Source organism: Microtus pennsylvanicus, chromosome 10, assembly GCF_037038515.1.
Source record: "Microtus pennsylvanicus isolate mMicPen1 chromosome 10, mMicPen1.hap1, whole genome shotgun sequence".
NCBI classification, from domain to species: Eukaryota; Metazoa; Chordata; class Mammalia; order Rodentia; family Cricetidae; genus Microtus; species Microtus pennsylvanicus.
The window spans coordinates 53,912,462-53,925,739 of record NC_134588.1 but is presented as its reverse complement, the minus strand read 5'-3'; the positions used below and the strand labels follow the sequence as shown (position 1 = coordinate 53,925,739).

General features: G+C 37.8%; 1 protein-coding gene across 1 annotated transcript in view; it reads right to left on the bottom strand.

Moving 5' to 3' along the window:
* The window catches only part of Rc3h1 (ring finger and CCCH-type domains 1), a 67,120-nt gene that overhangs the window by 1,479 nt on the left and 52,363 nt on the right, over positions 1–13,278 (bottom strand). Inside the window, exons 14-19 of the mRNA XM_075988379.1 lie at positions 10,144–10,296; positions 5,753–5,966; positions 4,899–4,989; positions 4,105–4,237; positions 2,080–2,250; positions 1,031–1,146 (exon numbers count right to left, since the gene is read on the bottom strand). Coding sequence (XP_075844494.1) covers positions 1,031–1,146; positions 2,080–2,250; positions 4,105–4,237; positions 4,899–4,989; positions 5,753–5,966; positions 10,144–10,296 — 878 coding nt within the window. The remainder of the gene's footprint in view (positions 1–1,030; positions 1,147–2,079; positions 2,251–4,104; positions 4,238–4,898; positions 4,990–5,752; positions 5,967–10,143; positions 10,297–13,278) is intronic.

Below are 13,278 nucleotides of genomic sequence, written 5' to 3'. Positions count from 1 at the left end.
TATCTTTTTGTCGGGCTATGGTGATGCACGCCTTTAATCCCAGCACTTGGGAGGCAGAGATAGGTAGATCTCTGTTAGTTCAAGGCCAGCTTGGTCTATAGAGTGAGTTCTAGGACAGGCTACAAAGCTATAGAGAAACAAAGTCTTGAAAAAAAAAATCGTACTTTAAAAAAGTTCTATCACTCTGGCTTTTTATATATATAAAATATAAAATGAAATGGGGGAGGAATCCATGGAATACAGCTTAGTGGTAAAATGTGCTTAGAATTTATAAGGCCCTGAGTTCAACACCCAGCATGAAAACAAAATAACATGGGAGACAGGTGGCCTTTTAATAATTTTTTAAATTTCAATTTCTACAGTAGCGCTGTTTTTTAATTAAAAAGCTATACTTAAACAACGAGAAGAAGAAAATGTAACAAGAAAATATATTTGTTAGGGGTTAACAGATAATTCAATCCTGTTTAAATCCTAAATTCTCTATGCGCATATGTTGAGACAGTCTCACTTTGTAGCTCAGACTGGCCTCAAATTCCTGTCTTCTTATCTCAGCCTCTCTCGTGCCCATAGTTATATGCCACCCCAATTCCTGAGTATTATAATTTCTAAATTTAGCAAAAATATATTCTTTTCCCCTGCTGGGCAGTGGTGGTGCACACCTTTAATCCCAGTACTTATGAGGTGGATCTCTGTGAGTTGGAGGTCAGGCTGGTCTACAGAATGAGTTCTAAGATAGTCAGGGCTACACAGAGAAACCAATATATTCATATTCTTTTCTCACTATACAAAAAAAAATAGTTCTTTTAAAAATCATAGGATATGGCAGGTGGTGGTGATGCACGTCTTTAATCCCAGCACTTGGAAAGCAGAGGCAGGTGGATCTCTGTGAATTTGAGGCCAGCTTGGTCTACATAATGAGTTTCCTGTCTTGGAGAAAAAAAAAATCATACAGTACTTTGGGTATGGCTAGATAATACAATTATTTCTCTTTTGGACATGGTTAAATACAACTATGGAAGTATCCCTTTACCTGAATGTCAATGCAAGGTCTTCAGCTGGGACTTTGTTTTGTGGCTCCGGCTGTCCATTTTCTGCTTGTTTACTTGTACCCAGTTTATTTTTCATGTCCATAGGACACTGGTTCTCCTTTAAAAGAAGAGGAAATAAAGTTAGTAACCTGTGCTGTAATGGAATAGAGCAAATGCAAACAACACAATGATCAAAAGAGAATCATTCCTAGTTTATTAAGAATTAACAAAAACAAATAGGCAGATGACAGAGAGTATACACAAAAGCATAACAGTACAACTGCCTACTATGTTAGAAAAATGCAAAACTAACACTGAAAAAACATCACGGAACAGTGTATAAGTTATAACTCCTTTATAAAAAGAGGCCATCAATACCTCAAGGGCCATGAAAATGATTATTTTTGTGTAAATCTCTCTATTTTTTCCAGACAAGAATTTTCTATATAGCCCTAGCTGCCTTGGAACTTGCCCTGTAGTAGATGAAACTGGCCTCAAACTCAGAGATACACTTCCCTGTGCCTCCCAAGTGCTGGAATTAAAGGTCTGCACCACCGCCGCCCAGCTGTATCTTATTAATATCTTAATATTACACAAAAGATTAAACATCACCCCATCTGTTTCTCTAATGTGTATGTGAAACAAACTTTAGGATTTTCAATTAATTGCCTTCTCCCCAAATGTGACTAGAAAATCAAGTCTATGACAAAGGACAAACTCAAACCAACAGGAACTAAGAGAAGAATGATACAACCAGGTGACAACTAATCTTTATACAAATTACTCTAAACATTAGTCTGATGTGGGATGTCCTATATATGCACTGCATTTATTGGTTGATGAATAAAGCTGTTTTGGCCAATGGTCTAGCACAGTAAAGTTAGGTAGGAAATCCAAACAGAGATATATAGAGAGAGTAGTTGGAGTCAGGCAGATGCCAGCCAGCCAGTCGCCAAGGAAACAAGACATGTAGAAAATGAGGTAACACCACAAGTACGTGGCAATACATAAACTAAAAGAAACTAGTCCCTTTTCCAACATCAGCACTTACCATACTCAATTCCCGCGTTCTCTTGCCAATTTCCCTTTCCACCTGATGTAGTTCCAAGCTTAATTGCTCACTTGAGATCATTCCAGGCCATTTTGGAGGCAGTGGAGAGGGCTGTGGCTGTCCTGCCAGGGTGTTCACCTCCCTCTGTACCACCAGTCGGTTATTAACAGCCTATGCACAAAGCCAAGCACACACAACTCAGCATACTTCACACTATATAGAGAGTGCCCCATCCCAAGTATCCACACTAAATAGCCATGTTTGCAATGAAAATGATCCAACAATAAACACAATCTCTTTTTAGTAGCATTTGAGTAAAAATGGTTTTTTAAAATATTTATTTATTTATTATGTATACAATATTCTGTCTGTGTGTATGCCTGAAGGCCAGAAGAGGGCACCAGACCTCATTACAGATGTTGTGAGCCACCATGTGGTTGCTGGGAATTGAACTCAGGACCTTTGGAAGAGCAGGCAATGCTCTTAACCACTGAGCCATCTCTCCAAGCCCAAAATGGTTTTATTTTTAAGAGATGTATTTTATTTTTAGAAAAATGTTTGTGTCTGTGTGCGCATGTGTGCGGTGCACATTCCTAAGTGTAGGTACCTATGGATACCCAAAGAGGGTGCTGATCTCCAGGAACTGGAGTTATAGGCAGCTGTGAAACAGGAACCAAACTTGGATCCTCTGCAAAAATAGCCTGGGCTGTTATACAGAGGAACCCTGTTTCAAAAACCTCAAAAGAACAGTAGCCATCTCTCAAGGACCAAAAATGCAGGGTTTTTTCTTATTTCAAAGAAAAATCAATTATAAATGTTTATCTTTTTGTTATTTTCCCTGACATAAATCTTGTAATTTTTTTTTTTATTAAAACTCAATGATGGAGGCTGGAGAGATAGCTCAGTGGTTAAGAGCACTAGCTGATCTTCTAGAGGACCCAGATTAAATTTCCAGTACCCACATGGCAGTTCAAACTGTAACTTGCCAGGTGGTGCTGGTGTACATCTTTAACCCCAGCACTCGGGAGGAAGAGACAAGTGGATCTCTGTGAGGTCAAGACCAGCCTAGTCTACAGAGTGAATTCCAGGATAGGCTCCAAAGCTATAGAGAGATCCCGTCTCGAAAAACCAAAACAACAACAAGAACAACAACAACAAAAAAAAAAAAAAAAAAAGAAAGAGAGAAAGAGAGAGAGAGAGAGAGAGAGAGAGAGAGAGAGAGAACGAAATAACAAAAGAAAGAAAGAAAACACCCGTTCAGGGGAACCTGACAACCTCACACAGACATGTATATATACAGGCAAAACACCAATGCACATAAAATAAACAACAGACAAACAAACAAAAACCCTCCATGATGGCAAGGATTGTTTTTTCTTTTTCCCCTAGTATTAGTCTCAGATACTTAGTCTGTTTCTTTAGCTATGGAGCTATTCCTGGAGCACTCTCTGCAGATCAGGCTGGCCTTGAACTCACAGAACTCTGCCTGCCTCTGTCTCCTGAGTGCTTGGATTAAAGGTATGTGCTACCACCACCCAGCTAATTATTCTTTTTCTATTAGTCAAGAATTAAATCTAATTCTGAAATCTCTGTTAATGGTTATTTATACTAACTCTCAGATAATGGCTTTAAAATTCTATCCTTACGGTACCTCAAAAACTACCATTTAAGGGGACTGGAGAAGTGATTTGGTGGTTAAGATCACATACTGCTCTTGTTGAGGATCTGAGTTTTCTTCCTTGTACCCATGTCAGGATGCCCACAATTGTCTATAGCTCTAATCTTCATCCAGCACATGCACTTAGATGCACATACCACCCTACCAAACACATATAAATCCAATCTAAAATCCTTGGAAACCCTTTGAAACTGAAGCAGAAAGAGTTGCAGTGCTGAACACCTGTAGTTTCACTTTAAGTACTAAGGGTGGACAACACAGGAAGATCATGTGTTTAAGGTCAGTTGGGCAACAGAGTGATACTTGACATCAAAACCCCCAACACAAAAGTATCTGTAAGTCTGTACCTCTAGTCCACGAAGCTGGGTCTGCTGGCTAATCTGATGGTTCAGTTGCTGCAATTCTAACCGTAGTTGTTCTCTTTCAGCAGACAGAAGGGTTTTTCCATGACTGGTCACTTCTGCCATGGATATTTTCTCCCTTTGGTAAAAAAGAAATCAGTAAAATTTTGAAGGTATTTTGTGAAATCATTACTGATTAAAAAAATAAGAGCCAGGTAGTAGTGGTGCACGCCTTTAATCCTAGCACTCTGGAGACAGAGATGATGTGGGATAATAAAGATTTTTCATTCATATTGGTTTAATAAAACACCAATTGGCCAGTAGTCAGGCAGGAAGTATAGGTGGGGCAACCAGACTAGGAGAATTCTGGGAAGAGGAAAGACAGTCAGTCACCAGCCAGACAGAGGAAGCAAGATGAGAAAAGGTACCAACCAAGCCATGCGGTTAAGCATAGACAAGAATTATTGATGAATTTAAGTTGTAAGAGCTACTTAGTAATAAATCCAATAGGCCAGTTTATAATTACTATAAGCCTCTGTGCGTTTATTTGGGACTGAATGGCTATGAAACTGGGCAGAACAGAAACTTCTGTCTACACAGAGGCAAGTGAATCTCTGTGAGTTTGAGGCCAGCTTGGTCTACACAGCTAGTTTTAGAACAGCCAAGGCTATTACACAAAGAAACCCTGTCTTGAAAAACAACAAGAATAAAACAAAACAAACAAAAAAGTAAAGAAAAAGAAGGTAAGAAAAGATGCATGCTTTTAAGTGTTTAAATAGGGTTAAAAAAATGAACTGTACCTCTCGATGAAGTGTCCCTGAGGAGGTATGTTTGGATGAGGTGAGTATGGAGAATCTCCCCAGCCACCATGAGCTCCATATGAACTGTAATCTGTAAGGGAACAATTTATTGTGGTAGGATGTAATTCATAGATTTGAATCATTTTCTTTGGTGCTATATTCAGAAAAGCAAAGGCACATATATCTGTCCAGAAAGTTATAGTCCAAAATGATCATAATGTTGTTTCTTCCCCACAGAACCTAGTTTTTATATATTTTCTTCTTAGTGTGTACACTCGAGTGCTCGAATGTAGAAGTGATGCTTGATGTCAGGTTACCTTCCCAAAGCATTGGGATTATAGGCATATGCCCACACAAGTCTGGATTTTATGTGGGTACTAGGGATACAAACTTAGATCTTTATCCAATCAGTCACCTCCTCGTACTCCAAGAATCTATTATTTTAGTAAAGCCATGAAGTCATTTAAAGATAAAAACCACTGGCAATTTACTTTTTTGAAACAGGGCTTCTAGCTCAGAATAGCCTCAAAATCATGATATACCCAAGGATAAACTTGAACCTTCTGATTCTCTGTCTTCTCCATCTTCCCAGTGCTGGGATTATTGGCATGTGTCTTAACACCTGGTTTATGTGATTGTGGTTTCATTTATATTAGGCAGACTCTTACCAACTGTGCTACATTTCAGCTCCTCAGGCAATCTTAATATATAGACAATTAATTTTAGTTTACCCTTCTAAAATTTCCTGAGGTGTGATTGCTTTCTTATAGGAAGTTAAAAAAATCATTGCCTCGAAGATTCTTAAAAGCACTGGTAGAATTACACTGAGAGTCATGACTACTCTGGGTTCTTACCTGAAATGCTGATAGGTTTTGTGGGTGCTCCCTGAGGTGCTATAGCCTGCATTGGGCCAGCACCCTGATACAGTGTTTTGGATGTTCGAGAGATGGCACCAAACCGAGATACTGTTGGTCGGTCTCCAAACGGGATGAGGTCATCATCACTAGTTTCCACTGCTCTTCTCTGGAGTTCCAATCTCTGTTCTCTCATTCCTTTACTTTCTACATTCTGACGAAAAGCGAAAATGAGATGCTGTTTAGCATAATTTCCATTAGCTCTGTAGAGAGGTTAATAGAAGTATGATGTTCTTATTATAAGATAAGCCTTTAGTTGTCTTTGGCTGTCATAAAGCACTGCTTTTAGATCACAGTAGGAAATACATGACAGATGGTAGAAAAGGATGATAGATTCACCTATTCCTAAGTACTATATACAAACATTAACTTGTCAGGCAAGCACTTTACCACTGAGCTAAGCTTGAGAAGAACTGTTATGACTTCTTTCGTGTATTTGGGAGAACTTTTAACGGCATCTATACTAGGTTAGTAATTTTATTACTGTCTACTGATGTAGTACTACTGTTACTTCAGTGTGATAGTCCCCTGGAAACACCTTACATAACTATTCTGCTTCAGCTCATTCCAGTAAAGTCTTCTGTGGTGCAGAAGCATATGCTTAGCTAATCGTAGCCCACACTGAAAAAAAGTCTTCCTTAAATTTAACTTCATCCTATTTAGGGCTGGGGACTGGGGACTGAGTGCAGGGCCTAGCTGTGTCACTTTCCCAGTCCCCTTGCAGCTTGATTATTATTATTATGATGATGATGATGATTTCTCTCTCTGGTCTGTCATCAATTGGTAAATATTATCTATGAAACTCTACACAAGTCATTAGGGAACCATTTTAGAGTTAACAAGGAATACTTTTTTTTTTTTTTTTTTTTTTTTTTTTGCTTTTTCGAGACAGGGTTTCTCTGTGGCTTTGGAGCCTGTCCTGGAACTAGCTCTGTAGACCAGGCTGGTCTCGAACTCACAGAGCTCCGCCTGCCTCTGCCTCCCGAGTGCTGGGATAAAAGGCGTGCGCCACCATCGCCCGGCTACTTTTTTTTTTTTTTTAAACAGACTGGGTCTTACTATGTTACCCTGGATAGATTTGTACTCACTTATGGAGACCAACTTAGCCTTTGGCTCAGAGATTTACACCCATCTCTGCCTACCCCAGTTCTGGGATAAAAGGTGTGCAACACTATATCTAGCCTTTTTTAAAAAAAATATTTATTTATTATGTATACAATATTCTATCTGTGTGTGTGCCTGCATGCCAGAAGAGGGCACCAGACCTCAACATGGATGGTTGTGAGCCACCATGTGGTTGCTGGGACTTGAACTCAGGACCTTTGGAAGAGCAGGCAATGCTCTTAACCTCTGAGCCCTCTCTCCAGCCCCCTAGCCTTTTTTTTTTTTTTTTTTTAAAAACCATATAGTTCACTGTGGCTCTGACCCTGCCTGCCTCAGTCTTGGAATTATAGACATGAGTTATCTGTCCAGGAATACCATGTCTAAGCATAAGTTTCATACGTGTGCACAAGGGAACTCTAGAAAGTGTCCATTAACATTATATACAAGGGGCTGGAGAGACAGCTCAGCAGTTAAGAGCACTTGCTCTTGCAGAGGACCCTAGTTTGGATCCCAGCAACCACAAGGCAGCTCACATCCACCCCTAACTCTAGTTTCAGCGTATCTAATGTTCTTTGACCTCTGAGGACACCAGGCACACTAGTGAAACACTGACATACATGTGAGCAAAACACTCATATGCATAAAAATAAACAAATCTAAAAAACTTTTTAAAATATGAAATGCTAAAAATTATCCACAATAGTAAAAGATCAGGTAACAAAGATCTATAATTGTAGCTATTAGGAAGGAGTCTGAAATTAGCTTGTGCACAAGTGAGTTCCAAGCTGACCTGAAAACTCAGTTACGTTCTGTAGTGACTCAGTAGACTGACAAAAGAGGATACTTTAGGTAAGGTCATCCTGAGCAATACAGGAAAACCAGGGATTTGTTTTGTTTTGTTTTAATTTAAAAAGGGCCAGGTAGTGGTGGCGCATGCCTTTAATCCCAGCACTCAGGAGGCAGGCAGATTTCTATGAGTTTGAGGCCAGCCTGGTCTACAAAGTGAGTTCCAGGACAGTCAGGGCTGTTACACAGAGAAATCCTGTCCAAAAAAAAAAAAAAAAGCCAAACCAAAAACAAAACAAACAAATGGTGTGTATATAAAAAAAACTAAGCATTAAAATCAGAGTAATGGGTTATTTACTGATAGGGAGCAGTAAAAGAAAAATGAGATCACTGCAAAGTTTTATTTCTGCTAAGGGGAGGGGATAATTAATATGTAAAATGCTAATATATAAAGAACAGATACATTAAACCTTGGCTTACTAGCTACACAGCTACATATTTCTTATTTAAAAAAAATACAAAAAACTAAATACAGAGAATTTCAGGGTCTTATAAACTCATAGCAACTATTATAAGCCAAGCAACTATCTGACTCAATTGCAATTTTCTTTTTAACCACAAAAAAGTTTTCACACATAAATCAAGGAATTCCTGACTATGTATATTCCTAAAAAGGAAAAATTAAAATGTGTTTAAAAATCATTTATTTGGAAAAAAACACATTTGTCTGCTTATTTATTTTATTTTATTCATTGTGCGGATGCATATACCCTCCCACCATAGTGGATATGCATAGTGCATGCCAAAAGACAATTTGCACGAGTTTGTTCTCTCCTTCCACAGTGTGGGTTCTGAAGACAGCATTGAGACAGCTTTCTAGCCCTCAATGTGCTTCTTAGATTTTATTTTAGGAACAGGGAGGGATTTATATTCAGGTCAATATTTTTGCTATTCCTCTTCAACTGATTTTTGAAGGGAGTGTCTTTCTTTTTTTCTTTTTTTTTTTTTTTTTTTTGATTTTTCGAGACAGGGTTTCTCCGTAGCTTTTGGTTCCTGTCCTGGCACTAGCTCTTTCTAGACCAGGCTGGCCTCGAACTCACAGAGATCCAACTGCCTCTGCCTCCTCTGCCTCCCGAGTGCTGGGATTAAAGGCATGCGCCACCACTGCCCGGTGGGAGTGTCTTTCACTGAACCTAAGTTTACCGACTAGCAAGCAAGTCCCTGGGATCTTCTTGTCTCTGTTCCCCAGTGCCAGGATGCGAGATACCCACCATCATCCCCAGCTTTTTATATGGGTTCTGAAGGCTCTCATGTTTGCATGGCAGGCACTTTAACCACCAGACCTTTTGAAGTATATTCTGCTAATCCCAAAATAAAGATTTTTTTTGGGGGGGGTGAGATAGTATTTACAGAAATGAGAAACTAGGGACACACCAGCTCAAGATGGTAATCTCAAAAGTCCAAGGCCTGCCTGGGTTACAGAGAAGTGAGAACCCCAAATAATTGAATTTTCAAGAAATTTAAAACAATCACTCTTAGAAACTGACACTACCACAGGCAATCTCTCAGTGTTAGAAAGTTCAGGGTACCTTACCACATTTTCATTCACATTTATGGGGTCTTTGAAAGAAATGCTCCAGACACAAGTACATTGGTCCCTTTACTCCCACAATCTTTAAACCTGACAAATTTTTTGTTGTTGTTGTTTAAAGACATAATGACGGTGACAGTAATATATGCCATGGTCATGTGTGAGCTCCAAGGCTTTTGTATTACCCCATATAGGAGGAAAAATAAGTTTTTAAACGTTAAAAGAGTTTAATCTTACTTTCTGACCCAATCAACACTTGTTTTCTTGATTCAAATTAGCTGTTTAAATTATAGACTTGTAAAAATAAAGTTTTAACTTATTTGGTAAATAAACCTAAAATCTTGAAAAAAATCTCCTATTATTGTTTATTTTTGAGATAGGGTCTCTTTATACAACCCTGTCAGCCTCTGGCGCCCAGGTGCTGAGATTAAAGTCTTGCAATACCATGGCTGGCAAATTATTTTAATTGTCTTTGCACATCTGTGTGTGGGTATGTACACCAAGAGGCCAGAGTTAAAGGTGGTTGTGAACGGCCCAACAAGGGAGCTGGGAACAAAGCTCAGGTCCTCTACAACAGCAATATGATCTCTTAACCACTGAATCATCTCTCCACCCGAAATCTAGGATCTTGATTAAATGCCTAAAATTATTTAACATGGGTTCTGAACAATTACCGGGAAATTGATACCTAAAATGATATACAATAGATACTTCTTTGTCAAAATAATAAAATACTTAGTTTACACTTAGATGAAACAAAGCAAAACTAAATTATTTGTCCCTGGCCTTTAATAGATAAACATTTATGCATCTAGATTTGTATTAATTATGGCCTAGTCATTACACATACCATCATTTCCACACTCCCTGCTGCCACAACATCTTTGGGTTTTGCATCTTTGGTTCCAATGTAGGAGCCGATGGTATCACATGACCAAGGAGAATATTGGCTATAATCATTTGCTTTATATTTCCCAGCTATCTTGAATTCTTCATCCAAAAACTATAAATGAAAATGGGGGGAAAAGAAAATAGAAAATGGTCTATAAGTTAACAAAACAGGAAAAATAGGGAACTTCTTAGAACATCAAATTGAAGCAATATAATGTATAAAATGTATAGTTATTTGATTAAGTGTCAGAATAGATTTATATAGACTGAAAAATGTGAAGATTATTTTAGCCTTTATATTTGTTATTAGCAGTTATATATCCTTCAGTGAATCCAGCTAGGATCTTAAGAAGTTTATTCAACAGTTTATCCACCATCTTAGATGAAGTCAGCAGTAAATATATACCATGCCACACATTTGCTAGATTGTTGCCAATGAGCCTTAGTAACACCTCGGGCAAACGAGAACATTCTAAGCCCCGTGGTTGATTAAGTAAAAGGGTAAGATGCCTCATTTTTACCTTTTTTGACTCAAGGGTTGTGGTTATCCAATAACAATACCCATTCCAAGCCCAATGTATTTTTTTTATTGAATTGTGCAGAATTTACACTTCTATAATGCTGAAGATTTTTGAAGTCCTTTCATATACTATCTCATATAGAAAAGATAATTTTTAAAACATATTACCACCTAACAAGTATGCTCTTCCACCTGAATGTTATAAATCATGCAGCTACAAAAAAGAATGAGATAAATGCACATCAATAAGGACATCCAAGTTAAGCAAAAGGGAGAAAAAAACCCACACAAACAAACACTAAATGTGTTTATGTGCATAAAAAAATTGAAATGCATAACAAAACTGTCAGGAAATGAGATTTGAAGAAAGTATTCTTTCTATATCATGTATTTCTATAATGTATGAATTTAGTACAACTACATGTAGACTGCTTATAATCTGAATGGAAGTTTAAATACAGAGCTGGCCAGGCATAGTAACGCACGCCTTAATTAACCCCAGCACTCTGGAGAGACAGTGTTACTATGAACTTCTACTTAGATTACCTTCACACATTAAAGAAATTACTATTGGTTGTGTACAATAACCTTCACTTTATGGTTTTATAAAAAATGGAATCCAGTGTTCTTGAACTCATGGTGATTCTCCTGCCCCAACTTCCTGAGTGGGAAGATTACAGGCATGTACCACCACACCCAGCTTTTATTTTCTAACTTTCATTATTTGTTATGCATAGTTTGTCAGCTGGCAATATTGTTTAGACTCATAACTCTACATATAAAGAATATAAAATATATTCTTTATTTGTTTTTCAAGACAGGGTTTCTCTTTTAGCAGCCCTCACTGCCCTGAAATCCCTTTGTAGAGCAGGCTGCCCTTGAAGTCACTGCCTCTGCCTTCTGAGCACTGGGATTAAAGGTGTATGTTACCACATCTGGTGTAAAACATATCTTTACACATATTATTTGACATGAAAAAGAAATTTGTACTCCATTAGATTCATTATGTGTAACATAATAATATACTATATAATATATTACAAAACAAGGTTTCATGTATCCCAGGCTGGCTTCAAACTTGTTATGTTGACAAGAATGACCTAGAATTTTTGATCCTCTTGCTTCCTTGTCCAATTTACAAGGTGTTATAGATCAAACCCAGAGATCTGGGTATGCTGGGCAAATACTCAATTTAGATACATTCTCAGTTCAAGTTACCTAATTAAAAGACATAAAATTGACAAATTCCTAGCAAGACTAACCAATGGAAAAATATTAGTATCAGAAATGGAAAAATGAAGACAACACACATTAATGACAGCAATAAGCAATGTTTTGCTGGGCAGAACTAAGCCTAGCACTTAGACGGCTGAGACTATAGACCCATCAAGGCCAGCCTGAGCTACAACATAAGTTTAAGGTGAACCCAGGCTACAGTATGAGATTCTGTTTGAAAAAAATTGCCAAACCAAAACAAACCTATTAGCACTATTTTATAGAAACATAAATGTAATGGTCAAAATTATGACATTATGGTACATAAACCAAGCATCCCCTCAAGTTTTACGGTCTATTCTCATCTGCACATCTTTCCTTTTTTTTTTGTTTGTTTGTTTGTTTTTAAGACCACACTGCTGGTTTATTACCAAATTAAAATACATCTTAATTTATGTCTCAATTATTTTAAACTTATGGAAATAAAACAGAGACTTTCTCAGGCTTGCTCTGTAGACCAGGCTGGCCTCGAATTCACAGAGATCCACCTGTCTCTGCCTCCCAAGTGCTGGGATTAAAGGTGTGTACCACTACCGCCCTGCCTGGTGTTATCTTTAAATCAGAAACACAAATGTAAAACCATAGGGATGAATCATCAGAAGCTTTCTCTACACAAAGACCAAAGCTGAGTCAAGAAGACCTAGTACCACTCTTATTCAACAGCATACTGTAGAGCAACAAGGTAAGAAAATGTGTAATTCTGAAAAGGAAAAAAAAAAGATTATACACTAGGATATAGCAAATACTAGAATTAGGGAGGAAATTTAGCAAACCTGTTGAAAAGTCAATCAATAAAAATCTAATTCTTTAAAAATATGTAATTACAATTACATTCTTTGTGTATGAGTCTGTGTATACACTTAAAAGTCTATTTCTTTTAAATAAAAAAACAAAAATTGAGGGTGATCAAAATGGCTCAGCACATTAAGCCTGATGACTTGAGTTTGGTCCCAGGACCCACAGGAGAAAGAAAATAGATTCCTAACAATTGTTCTCTGACCTCAAGACACACCCCTGGCCCCAAAATAAATAAATACAGTTTTTAAAAAAGGGGGGGAGGGATTTTTAAAAATAATTACATTTAAAGTAGTTTTTAAAAGTATATGGCCAGAAGGTGGTGGTGCAAGTCTTTAGTCTGAGCACTTGGGAGACAGAGGCAGGAGAGCTCTGTGAATCTGAGGCCAGCTTGGTCTACAGAGTGAGTTACAGGATAGGCTCCAACGCTACACAGAAAGGACGTCTTGAAAAAGCAAACAAAAAAAAAAAAATAAGTTAGTTATGCAAATACATCATGCTGAT